This window comes from Cetorhinus maximus, chromosome 15 (assembly GCF_964194155.1).
Source record: "Cetorhinus maximus chromosome 15, sCetMax3.hap1.1, whole genome shotgun sequence".
Taxonomy (NCBI): domain Eukaryota; kingdom Metazoa; phylum Chordata; class Chondrichthyes; order Lamniformes; family Cetorhinidae; genus Cetorhinus; species Cetorhinus maximus.
In genome coordinates this window covers 90,992,287-91,005,480 of record NC_135893.1, presented here as the reverse complement: position 1 = coordinate 91,005,480, position 13,194 = coordinate 90,992,287, and the positions used below count along the sequence as shown (strand labels likewise).

The window sequence follows — 13,194 nt, the reverse complement described above, 5'->3', positions numbered from 1 at the left end:
TTTCACTTTTACAACTAGGAGGAAAACAGCCAAAGGCAGATCATCTGTCTGTTTTACACCCTGTTTGATTTTCCTATCCATTCCAAATCAACAGAAGTACACCCACTTCCACTTGGCGGCATAAGTGAAAATTCTGTTATGACGTGGCAGATGATGTGTGCCAGGCAGAACAAATCCACAAGGGAAACTTGGCCACGCTATCACAACAGTTTTGCAATTTGTATTTATTACAAGATGTGGGCACTAAATTCAGAAGTGATGAGTCCACTAACACCTTTATGGGATTTTAAAAACTAAATTAAAACATCTATTAACAAAAGAAAAGATTTCAAGCATATAACAAAAGACTACAGTTACTTATTATAACCATAATTCCTAATTAACCTGACTTCCAAATAAACACCCCCTTTAAGGCAATAGTCCAAAATATATTTTTAATTTAAGTATCAAGCCAGCAAGTTTACCACAGCACCCAATCGACAGGGGAATTCCAAAGGCTATTATCCAACTTAATTTACTGGACACAGCAGACTTTTGCAAACATGGCTGGAGGTTTCCCCTAGGCTGTTTTACACACTCTTTTAGTTCTTAAATGACCCCCCAACATCACCTTCCTTATAAATGTTTCTCCCTCTTTAATCTGTAAACTCCATTGTTCTACATGTCTTTTGAAATTTACTTTTCCCAAAATATAAAAATCTTTCATGTTGCCAATATGGTCAGTACCTTTTGGGAAAAATAAACATAATAACCTTGCCTTATTTATCTTGTTAGTTATAAACATCTTACCATTCCTTTGAAACCCAAACAACTCCTCCATTTATCTAAAAAAATTCCTTCACACCCTACATGCTAAGATCTCACCCATGTTTACTCATTAGCATTTCAAATGCTTTATACCCCTAACTTCTTTTGATAATTTCAAGCTTGCAGCCTGACTCTAAATGTAATTAAATCACGCAGACAGAACATTTGCACTCACAACCATAAACCTACTTTACAATAAACCACAATAATATTATGAAAATTATTATAGTTTTGAGACAATTCATTCAAGTGAACAGTGAGCTGCAGTCTTTGCTTATGAACCTTTCCATCAGTAATTTATAATGGAGGTTTTATTTGTTGATTATAATTTTAACACTTCTGAGATTATATTCAGACTGTGTTGCTACACTTAAATTACTCAAACATCTCTTAAAATGCATGTTTCTGGGATTAAACTGCTTTCAAAAATACAGAACTTTATTTTTTTTAAAAAACATATAAATGGAAATCTAAGCAAATTTAAGGTAAATTTCAAAATGTTGTACAAATCCAAAAATTCAGTGAAATAGAAACTTGGCTGAAATTTATTTTCTTCAAACTATCTAGAATTCCATTCAAAATAGCAACAGTTAGTAATATGTCAACCATCTCCAACATTATTTACATGTGTTAGACTTCAGGTGGACACAGGTTGGTAAAACAATATATGACAGTTGAAATTTAATGCAGAGAATTGGGAAGTAAAACATTTTGGTAGGAAGAACGGGGAGAAGCAATATAAACTTAAAGGGTACAATTTTAAAGGGAATGCAGGAACACAGAGACCTGGGACTGTATTTTCACAAATCTCTAAGGTGGTAGAAGTTGTTGATAAAGCTGTCAAAAAAAAAAGCATACAGGATCTTTGGCTTTTGAGAGGCATTGAGTACAAAACAAGAAAGTTATGCTGAATCTTTATAAAACGTTGTTAGGCCTCAGTGGGAGTAGCGTGTTCAATTTTGGGCACCACACTTTAGGGAGGATGTCAAGGCTTTGGGAGAGGGTGCAGAGCAGGTTTATTAGAATGGTGCCAAGGATGAGAGTCTGCAGTTACGTGGAGAGACTGGAGAAGCTGGAGTTGCGTTTAGAACAGAGAAGTTAAGAGGAAAACTGACATGTGTTCAAGATCATAAATGGTTTTGACATAATAACTAAGGAGAAACTGTTTCCATGGCAGAAGGGTCTGTAACCAGAGGACACTATTTTAAATTGAATGACAAAAAAAACAGAAGCAACATGTGGAAACTGCTTCTTTAAAAAAAAAGACACAGCGAATTATGATGATCTGGAAAACACTACATGAGAGTGGTAGAAGCAGATTCAGATTCAATAGTCAGTCAATCTCAAAAGGGGGTTGGATAAAAACATGAAGGGGGGAGAAAAAAAGGCCTATTGGGAAAAAGCAGGGGAATGGGACTAATTGGATAGCTCTATAGAGCCAGCACAGGTAGGATACCAAATGGCCTCCTTCAGTATCATACTGTACTAAGATATTATGATACTGTGAGCAATTAACATGGTAATAGCCAAATAATTACCATTAAGAACTCACTCAGGAATGACAAACACAGCTTGGAAAAATTAGGATACGTGTTATGTGAGATATCTACCTTGAGTAAAGTTTGACATTTTGTGCTGATTAGGAGCATGGATTTACCCCAAATACCCAGCACATCCTTCTCTTTCAGGTACCATGCCCTAAGAGGAGGATCGGTGCATGATTATGCCTGGCAAAGTACTGCAGCAGTTTGCCATTGCCTTCTGCAGTATGACTGACCAGGAAACTCTCCTGCTCTTACCATCTGCCATCAGGCATATTTGAAGGATTTAAAGCTGATAATCAACCCATTTGGCCATCTTATGAACTTACCTTCCTTGGCCAAGTCTTAAATTGGGACTTGAACCCGGAGCTTCTAGCCTAGAGGTAGGGACGCTACCACTGTGCACAAGACGTCCACCTAGCAGATAGCTCCAGATAATAATCTCTATTTGAATTTGAAGTCATCATCATGATCAACATCATCCAGGTCTTAAAATAAATCTATTTTTCAAATTAGCCAAATAGTGAATTGAGTCTTGTAAGAGTTGGTTTGATTTCTGGATTTGACTCAGCCACATGAATCTCAGGCATAGGCTCCACATGTAATCAGCACTAGGTAAAAAGCAATTCAATTCAACACTCCTTCAAGAAAAGCACGAATGTTGCTTTTGGCACCTGGCATCACAGAAGCGTCAGGTGAATATTTTGGAAATTTCAAAGTCAGATTTTTCAACACTCAAATTTGGAAACCAAAGATTCAGCAATGCTATCAGAAAGAAAAACAAATCTCTCAATTATTGACTCCCATAATAATCTGCCAAAATAACAGCAGCACAGGAGCACAAAATTGTAAATTTTAGCTGTTTAACTCCTCAGAAGAAAACCCAGGTTTCTTAAGCATATCCTCCTTTCTGAAATTCATGTTGGCTGCTTCTAATTTTCTTATTAAATTATTTATTCATTCACGGACTGCGGGCATCACTGGCTAGACCAGCATTTATTGCCCATTCCAAATTGCCTTTGAGAAGGAGATGGCCTTCTTGAACTACTATAGTCCATGTGCTGTAGGAACATCCACAGTGCTGTTAGAAAGGGAGTTCCAGAATTTTGACCCAGCAACAGTGAAGGAATGGCAATATAATTCCACGTCAGGATGTGGAGGGGAAGTCCTAGGTGGTGGTGCTCCCATGCATCTGCTTCCCTTGTCCTTCCAAATGGTAGAGGTCGTGGATTTGGAAGGTGGTGTCGAAGGACCCTTGGTGAGTTGCCTGTAGATGGTACACACTACTGCCACTGTGCCTCGGTGGTGTAGGGAGTGAATGTTGAAGGTGGTGAATGGGGTGCCAATCAAGTGGGCTGCTTTGTCCTGGATGGTGTCGAGCTTCGAGTATTGTTGGAGCTCCACTCATCCAGGCAAATGGAGAGCATTCCATTATTAATTTCATCTTTAATTAAAGATTCCGAAATGTTCCCTACCACAGATGTTAAATTAGCTGCCTTGCAATTTCAGGTTAGCTCTGTCATCCCTTTTGAAAAATTGCATTAAATTGGTCAGTCCTTCACCTCCCAGGCATACGCGCCACCAGAGTACCAGGCGGAACAAGACGGGGCCAGCCAAAGAAGACCTGGTGAAGAATATTTAAGAAGGACCACCTGGGCTGCGGCAGAAGTGACTGTGATAGACTAGGGCTGGTGGCAGAGTTTTGCTGCCCGTAGTTCCTCTAGTCTCATGTGGGGCAAAGACCGAGTAATTCAGTCTTCCACCACACATCTGCTCTCAACAGAAATCCAATATAATTTTCTAGGGCTTCCGCTATTTCTGCCCCATTTCCCTCAGAATCTTTGGGTGCACCCCATTAGGTCCAAGCATTGTCCTCCTTCAGGTCAACTTAGATTTATTGCAATAACTCTCATCTCGCTTTTAACCAATTCAGGATTTACCATCTCCCAAATATTATCTATCTAAAGATGGAAAAATGTTATGTCTCCATGCAAATTTAATTTACTCTCTGAAACTAAATTGTTACCTGCTCCTTTCACGGATCCAACCTCATTTTTCAATTCTATTTTTACTAACATTTTTTTGTGGAGGCTTTCTCCTCATACTGACTCCTTACTTTTCTATATCTTCTCATTTTAATTTTGTCATATTTATAAGCCCTCTATGCCCTCTTCAATGTTAGGTTGTTCCTAATATTTTTATGTAACGTTGTGACTCTCAAATGTATGCCATTTTAAAAAAATCAAAAATTAATCTTTCAGAAAAATTTGATGGTTGAAGTAGCTCTTTGTGCACATTTCTACTTCTCCCTCACCTAGATCAATCATCTTTTAAAATCTGCCCTAGTCCACTACGGTACCTTTGTTTTCCTTTTCTCCTTTTTCATTTGAACCTTATATTTATATAGTCACTCCTGAATCATATATAGTCACTACTCCATTTAACTCAAAAATCTGATCGGTTTCGTTACTCACATTCGAGGGTTCTCCTTGAGATTTTCTCAAGGGCTCCATTTTGATTTTTGGGGGCTACTTTTTGGTTTTCAGGGGCTCAGTTTTCATTCTCACTAACTCCTTTATTAGGCAATACAGTCGCAAAGTAACATTACCTTTTGTATTTGTGTTGACGTGTGGGGTATTTGGATTCACCAGAAGCAGGATTAGAAGAATTCATCAATATCCTCAATAATCATTGCCCCGCCATTAAAGTTAAAAGCCACATCACACAAGGAAGGCATTCATTTCCTAGATACAATAGTAATTAAATTGGCACAAGGAAACAGCAAGCATAAACCAACATCAAAAGTTTTTTTCCAAAATAACTGACACACTTCTACACACACTTTAAACACGTCTCCCATAGACTGGTGGGGTCACAACTAATGTGTTTTCATCTCAAATGCGTAAAGCTGGAAAATCTTAACCCGGCAGTTACTAACTTTTTTACTGCATCTCAGATCTTTACTGCATCTCAGATCTCAATCTCAGATTTAAATTTAACAACTGATCTAGCATCAACTGCTGTTTGGGGAAGAGAGTTCCAAACATCTACCACCCTTTTTGTGTAGAAGTGTTTCCTAATTTTCCTCATAAAAGGTCTGGTTCTAATATTTAGATTATGCTCCCAAGTCCTAGGCTCCCCTAAATTAATCAATCATTTACCTCATTACAACAGCTACTTCTAAAGTATCTCACTGACTATAAAGCACTTTGGGATGTCTGAGGGTCATGAAAAGCACTGTAAAAATTCAAGTCAATCATTACTGTTTGAGATCTCAGTATATACAAAATGTTTGCATGTTTGTCTCTAACACAGTCACTGCACCTCGAGTAATTCACAGTATGTAAAGTCCTTTCAGATGTGGCAACACAATTGCAAATATTTCTTATGCAATAAAACAGTTGTGTTAGATTATCCAATTAATAGCATTCATTACAATAGCATCCACTATTTTTTCCCCAAACAGTAGCTGCATGCAGCCTTAAGCTAGAGTCTCTACATATCCATCTGCAAGAAATTCAATACCTCAGTGGCTTCCAAGTTTTCCTGGCTCCCAGTTAGCAGAGTATTCCTTTGTTGACAAGTTTATAATTGTTCTCTCCCCCTTGCAGCCCCCCTCGCCACCGGCCGCATAGGCTTATGCACTGCCACTCACTTTCCTGCTGCTATTCTAATCACAGGATATTTCTCTCCCACATTTGCTGTAGACACACAGTTGCATCGCACTGGTGAGCCTATCGGCAACAAATGGGGGAGAGAAACAGCCTGTGATTGGAGAAGCAGCTCCTCACAGATTCTGTCACAAGGGTTTTATGGGGGCTTTTGAGGGCAAATTTGCACACTGCCCCAGTGTATTTGAATCCTGCTTAACTAGATTTGTCAATGGCTCTTCCCTTGCAAGCAAACACTGACTGACCACCCATTATCCACCACAAATTTGATTGTCCTAACCAAATACAAGTACTGCCTTCGTAGTCACTTCCCTAACCCAAAATCTCACTGCTTCACACAACTCACCTGCATAGTCACCACTCCAATTGCTCCCAATTAACAGTATTTGCTACCGATAATAAAAGCAGAAAACACTAGTAATAATCAGGTCAGGGAGCAAATATGAAGAGAAACGGTTAAAGTACACAAATATATATTATTTCATGTGTATAAAAAATGTAATTTTAAAACTGGTCAATAACCTTTTAAAATGACTGAAGCCATGCTTTTTTTATTCATTCATGGGATGTGGGCCAGCATTTATTACCCAGCCAGTGAAGCCCACATCCCGTGAATGAATAAAAGAAAATATGGCCATCCATATTGTATGGCTGTAACCCTGAATAAAAAGGAACTTTCTGGCAATATCAGAGAAGCTGACACCTTGTTTTCCCTGAAGAGGCGCTAACGATGCTGTGCACTGCAAAGACCATATTCAAAGGGAATTATACAAAGGCCATCTACCATCATAAGCCAGGCCTGGCCACCACTATTCTCCTAGTCTGCTAGGACAAAGGACCCTGCAACCTCCTTTCAAGTTCTTAATGGTTGGAACATTAACAACCTCAGAAGCCAGTCAAAGGAACATACACCCTTTGTCAAAGCCAAAGTGGAGAGGCAGGAGTCATGTGACGTGTCCCCCCCTGCGGCAGGTGGTAAGGGAACCAACAAGAAAGAAAAACATACTTGACCTCATCCCCATCAACCTGCCTGCCGCAGATGCATCTGTCCATGACAGTATTGGTAGGAGTGACCACTGCACAGTCGGTTGTGGAGACAATGTCCTGCCTTCACATTGAGGATACCCTCCACAGTGTTGCGTAGCACTAAACCATGGTCAATGGGATAGATTTCAAACAGATCTAGCTACTCAAGACGGGGCATCTTAGAAGCGCTGTGAGCTATCAGCAGCAGCAGAACTGTACTCGAATACAATCTGTAACCTTATGGTCCAGCATATCCCCCACTCTACCATTACCATCAAGCCAGAGGATCAACACTAGTCCAATGAAGAGTGCAGGAGGGCATGCCAGGAGCAGCACCAGGCATACCTAAAAATGAGGTGTCAACCTGGTCAAGGTACAACACAGGAACACTTGCATGCCAACAGCATAAGCAGCAAGCGATAGACAGAGCTAAGCAATCCCACAACCAAAGGATCAGATCTAAGCTCTGCAGTCCCGCCACATCCAGCTATTAATGATGGTGGGCAATTAAACAACTCATTGGAGGAGGAGGCTCCACAAATATCCCCATCCTCAATGATGGAGGAGCCCAGCACATCAGTGCAAAAGGTAAGTCAGAAGCATTTGCTACAATCTTCAGCCAGAAGTGCCAAGTGGATGATCCATCTCAGCCTCCTCCAGAGGTCCCCAGCATCACAGATGCCAGTCTTCAGCCAATTCAATTCACTCCATGTGTTATCAAGAAACAGCTGAAGGCACTGGATACAGCAAAGGATATGGGCCCTGAAAATATTCGGGCAAAAGTACTGAAGACTTGTGCTCCAGGACTTGCCGCGCCCTGAGCCAAGCTGTTCCAGTACAGCTACAACACTGGCATCTGCCCAGCTATGTGGAAAATTGCCCAGTACACAAAAAACAGGACAAATCCAACCCGGCCAATTTCCGCCCCATCAGCCTATTCTTGATCATCAGTAAAGTAATGGAAGGGGTCATCAACAGTGTTGTCAAGCAGCACTTGCTTCGCAATAACCTGCTCACTGACGCCCAGTTTGGGTTCCGCCAGGGACACTCAGCTCCTGACCTCATTACAGTCTTGGTTCAAACATGAACAAAACAGCTGAACTCCCAAGGTGAGGCGAGAGTGACTGCCCTTGAAATCAAGGCCGCATTTGACCGAGTGTGGTATCAAGGAGTCTTAGCAAAACTGAAGTCAAATGGGAATCAGGGGGAAAACTCTCCGCTAGTTGCAGCTATACCTAGCACAAAGGAAGATAGTCGTGGTTGTTGGAGGTCAGTCATCTCAGCTCCAGGACATCACTGCAGGAGTTCCCCAGGGTAGTGCCCTAGGCCCAACCATCTTCAGCTGCTTCATCAATGACCTTCCTTCCATCATAAGGTCAGAAATAGGGATGTTTGCTGATGATTGCACAATGTTCAGCATCATTCACGACTCCTCAGATACTGAAGCAGTCCATGTCCAAACGCAGCAAGACCTGAGCAATATCCAAGCTTGGGCTGACAAATGGCAAGTAACATTCGCACCACACATGTGTCAGGCAATGACCATCCCCAACAAGAGAACCCAATCATTGACCCCTGATGTTCAATGGCATTACCACCACTGAATCCCCCACTATCAACATCCTGGGGGTTACCATTGACCAGAAATTGAACTGGACTAGCCATATAAATGCTGTGGCCACAAGATAAGTCAGAGGCTAGGAATCCTGTGATGAGTAACTCACCTCCTGACTCCCCAAAGCCTGTCCACCATCTACAACGCACAAGTCAGTAGTGTGATGGAATGCTCCCCACTTGCCTGGATGAGTGCAGTTCTCACAACATTCAAGAAGCTCGACACCTTCCAGGACAAAGCAGCCCACTTGATTGGCACCACATCCACAAACATTCATTCCCTCCACCACCGACGCATAGTAGCAGCAGTGTGCACCATCTACATGATGCACTGCAGGAAATCACCAAAGCTCCTTCGACAACACCTTCCAAACCCACAACCACTACCATCAAGGAGGGCAAGGGCAGCAGATATATGAGAACACCACTACCTGGAAGTTCCCTTCCAAGCTACTCACCAACCTGACCTGGAAATATATCACCATTCCTTCACTGTTGCTAGGTAAAAATCCACCTTCTCAAGGACAACTAGGGATGGGCAATAAATGTTGGCCTAGTCAGCGAACACCACATCCCATGAATGAAAGGGGAAAAAGCCAAGAGAATCAGTTATACCGTCTCGCTGGACTGCAAGGCAGTCTGCTGTCTTCCATCTAGCAAGCAGCAGCTCAGAAAAAGGGCTCTGTCCAGGTCTAAATGCCTAGCCCCCATCTGCACTGTTTCTACTGGGACTTCAGAACTTCTATATCATTGCCTTTAAGACTAATTCATCTGTGTGCCTACCTCTTTGTGGAAGTCAACTCTACTGGAAAAGTGAACTATCCAGTAAGAGTTCAACCTGCTGACCTCTGAAGGAATTCACCATTGAGCTTATGATTCTGGACTGTTGTGAAACAATAATTCTTTACTCTGTGGTCTTTGCCCTGTAAATCTTTCTCTCTCTATCCCCGACTTTTATTGTATGCGTGAAAAGGAGTCTACATTGCAACCCTCTTCTCATGTTTGAGTAGGTGTAAATAAACTAACCCTATCTCAAGTTTGCTGTGGGGTTATTCATAGAAATCGGATCATACCAAAATCGAGGGGTTGGGAAATAGGCCACTGCTTATAAAGGGGGTTGGGGAGGGAATAAAAAGTCAAAATCACCTGTTTACGATGGGTGGTGAGAGAAGTCAGGGCTGTTTAAATTAAACCTCTCCCTGTCTTAACACTTACAATCAGTTCACTAAACTCTATTTTCCCCTAGTTCCTCAAACTGCTCCCACACATTGAGTTTGCAAGGATTCAAGGTAAGCCACTCCCAAACAGTGCATTCCCTCAATTACAATGACCAAAGTCATAATGCAATTTGCAGAATCTTACATCTTGTACCTTCCAATAAACAATGCCATGTCAGATCCACTAGTAATGTGTATTCAATTCTTGTGGCTGTGTAGACTTGTGCGGGTCAAGCTTATCTATCAGGCTTATTTTGTGTCTCATCTTACTTCTCCATATGCCCAATACCTCTGTGATCCTCCCATACCCACCATCTTCTTCCCACTCAGTGCATATCCTGAGATTACCTTCCCAATTCCACTGAAGGCCTATCACTCCCCTCATATTGCTTCTTACATCTTACTACCTGTCATCTGAGCATCTTACATGTAATTTTCCTCTGGAACTTTAAAATGAGATAAATCATAAAATTATTCATCACAGCTAAACAGGGTAATCAAATGCACCAGTTTATGATTTTCATGAAAACGTATCCCAAAATACTGCCAGTATCATAATATCTGGTATAAGAGTATACATAATTTTATTTATTCAATCGTCATAAAACAGTAGCCCTAAAGTAGGGTGTTATGGCGTAGAAAAGTATTCTTTTATGCAGTTTACGTGACAACAAATATACTCAAACTCAAAAAGATGCAATAATCAAATAACAGCAAAAAATTGCCAAGTATTAAACTTTACTTACAACCATGATATGAAGCAGGTGATCCTCCTGATTTTCCATACTCGTGTTCTGAATAGCTTGTGGACAGATTAGGTTGGCTAGACCCACGACCAAAAGTAATTTGATTATTGCTTCCTACTCCTGTGGCAACTTGAGCCATACGCTCTTTTGTTTTAAGGGCCTGAGCTCGCTCTGACTTGAGCCGTTCATCGTCCTTCAACAAAGTGACAAGCTGCTTTGACTTTTCTCGTACGTTTATGCCTTGATCTTTGCCATCCCGATCAATATACTGGAAGTCTTTCAGAGTTTGAATGGCAAATATGTTTTCCTTACATTGTTGTGCAACTCTTTCTGATCCAGTTTTTATCATATAATCTAACAACGTAAGTGCCTTGTAAACATGTCGCCAATTCTTGCCATGATCATTGAGACGTTTCCATATCATACTCATTATTTCTGAGAATGCTACTACATTATAGGTTAAGTCTGCAATTTCAGTCATTAAGGAACTAGAAGGTCCCCAAGGGTCATTGGAGGTTGCCTCACGTACTTTAATTTCAGCTTCAGAATAGTTGTTTACAATGTTTTTCATTTGCCGTCTAATAGCTGATGTAGTCATGATGAACCCAGTCAAAAGGAAATCTAGTAGAAAAGGCTTCTTTCAATAACTCAAATGGTATTTATAATTTTTTAATTCAACAGCTATCGTTGGGAATATCATTCAAAATCTTTGTATATTTCAACGTGTGTCGTAGGTCTTCTAGGGAAATCATTTCCTTTCTTCAAAAAGAATTCTCATTGTTGGGCATATTACCTGTGAAAGAACACAGCTTTGAGTAAGAACATTTATTAAAGCAACAGTATTAGAAACTGCCTTTCAAAAACCTACAATTATCAAATCTTATCTAAAATTCAACACAATGACTTTCTATGCATATAATTTACCCATATTAGTAGCAGACAATTTTGTAAAAGTATGGTGGCAAAAAAAGTTACAAAAATGATCAATGTTCAAATTTCATTTTGTTGAGACGTTTTACTGGCCAAATTATAACGTGAAGTTAGCTTGGGTTCATGACCACCAATGTTACCGGTTAATCAAATTCAGCTAATGAGGTCATCAGCACTAACAGTTTTTTTAAAAAAAACATAGAAATTGCAACTTCTATATTTAAAATTAAGCACCGATATTGAAACTTACTCTTTGAAGGAGGCGCACAACTAGTCAACAACTCTTCTGAAAATTATTGCCCAATTATGTCCGATTTCTTTTACTAAAAAGCATCAATGGGGATTACCAGACTTTCCGTAAGTTGATTCAGAAGCATAATTAGGTTCTGGCAATTGCTTCTGGAAATAAAGTTCAAATCTGAATATTGCTGAAAATATTTTTTCGACATCTAGCATTCATCAGGACAAAAGCAAAACCACCAAAATTTCAAATGATCACAACAATGTATACTATAGGAGAAAAGGATGCTGAAAGGTTGGCAAGTTAACCGATTGGCTAAGGATGCCATGGAGAAAGCACGGGGAACTACAGGCTCAGGCTCCCAAGTAATTCAAAAAAAGCACAAGGATTGAACATATTCCTATCATCGTCAGAGAGCGGATCCCTGTGTATGAATGTATGACGCTTCCAGCAAACGTAAATGAGCCACGTTATGAGCTTGATTGATTATCTTCAATTGGTTGTTAGTACAGCTACTAACGCACTCAGGATTGTTCAGCAAGCACTGCCAATTGTGGAATCACATCTCACTGTAGACATTTTGTTTTGGGTTTTTCAAGCGCAGGCTGATTGCAATAAGCAGCAGACTGTATTCAAACAACCGAAGGAACATGCAGTTTGACTCAATCAGTCAATCACTGCGACTACAGCCTATGTGCCTGGCATCGCACTGGCAGAAATTTATATGCAACATTGTTCAGATGTGTGGTAGCAGAATGCATTTTTGGACTGATGGCAGCATCCCGTTAGTGAAAAATACAACTCGCGTAGCCACTGCATAGTAGCAGCATGAAACGGCTTGCTTAACCTGTTGATCAAAAGAGATACTTTGCCTTTACAGGGTAATTTGAATTACACATTGAATGGAACTGTAGCCTTTGATATTTGTAGCCATGCATTATCAAGTAATATTAATGCAACACAAGCATATGAACTTACATTTATTGAGCACCTTTAACATAATTAATTGTCCCAAGGCATAGCACTGCAGCATTAAACAAAATAACACTGAGCCATATAAGGATATATTTAGTCAGATGGCCGAGAGATTGGCCAAAAAGATATGGGCCAGGATTTCACAACCCCGCCATGGCGTGTCTCCCCCCTCCGGCAGATGCGGTGGGCCATTTAAATCTCCATTCAGTTTGGCAGTACAATCCTGGCCATGTTTTAAGGAGTGTCTTAAAAGAAAGAGGTAGAATGGTGGAGAGGTGCGAGGAGGGAATTTAAGAGCTTAGGAACCTAGGCAAATAAAGGAACAACCACCAATAGGTGGTGCGATTAATATCAGGGATGCTCATGAGGCCAGAATTAGATGAGTGCAGCTATCTCAGAGGGTTATGGGACTGGATTATAGAGATA

The 13,194-nt window shown here is 40.5% G+C and overlaps 1 protein-coding gene across 6 annotated transcripts in view; it reads right to left on the bottom strand.

Moving 5' to 3' along the window:
• epn2 (epsin 2) overlaps window positions 1–13,194 on the bottom strand; it is a 71,379-nt gene that overhangs the window by 43,601 nt on the left and 14,584 nt on the right. For all 6 annotated transcript variants that reach the window (XM_078558943.1, XM_078558946.1, XM_078558945.1 and 3 more), the window contains one exon: window positions 10,623–11,415. In XM_078558943.1, the coding sequence (XP_078415069.1) occupies window positions 10,623–11,220 (598 nt within the window). In that variant the 5' untranslated portion in view covers window positions 11,221–11,415. The remainder of the gene's footprint in view (window positions 1–10,622; window positions 11,416–13,194) is intronic.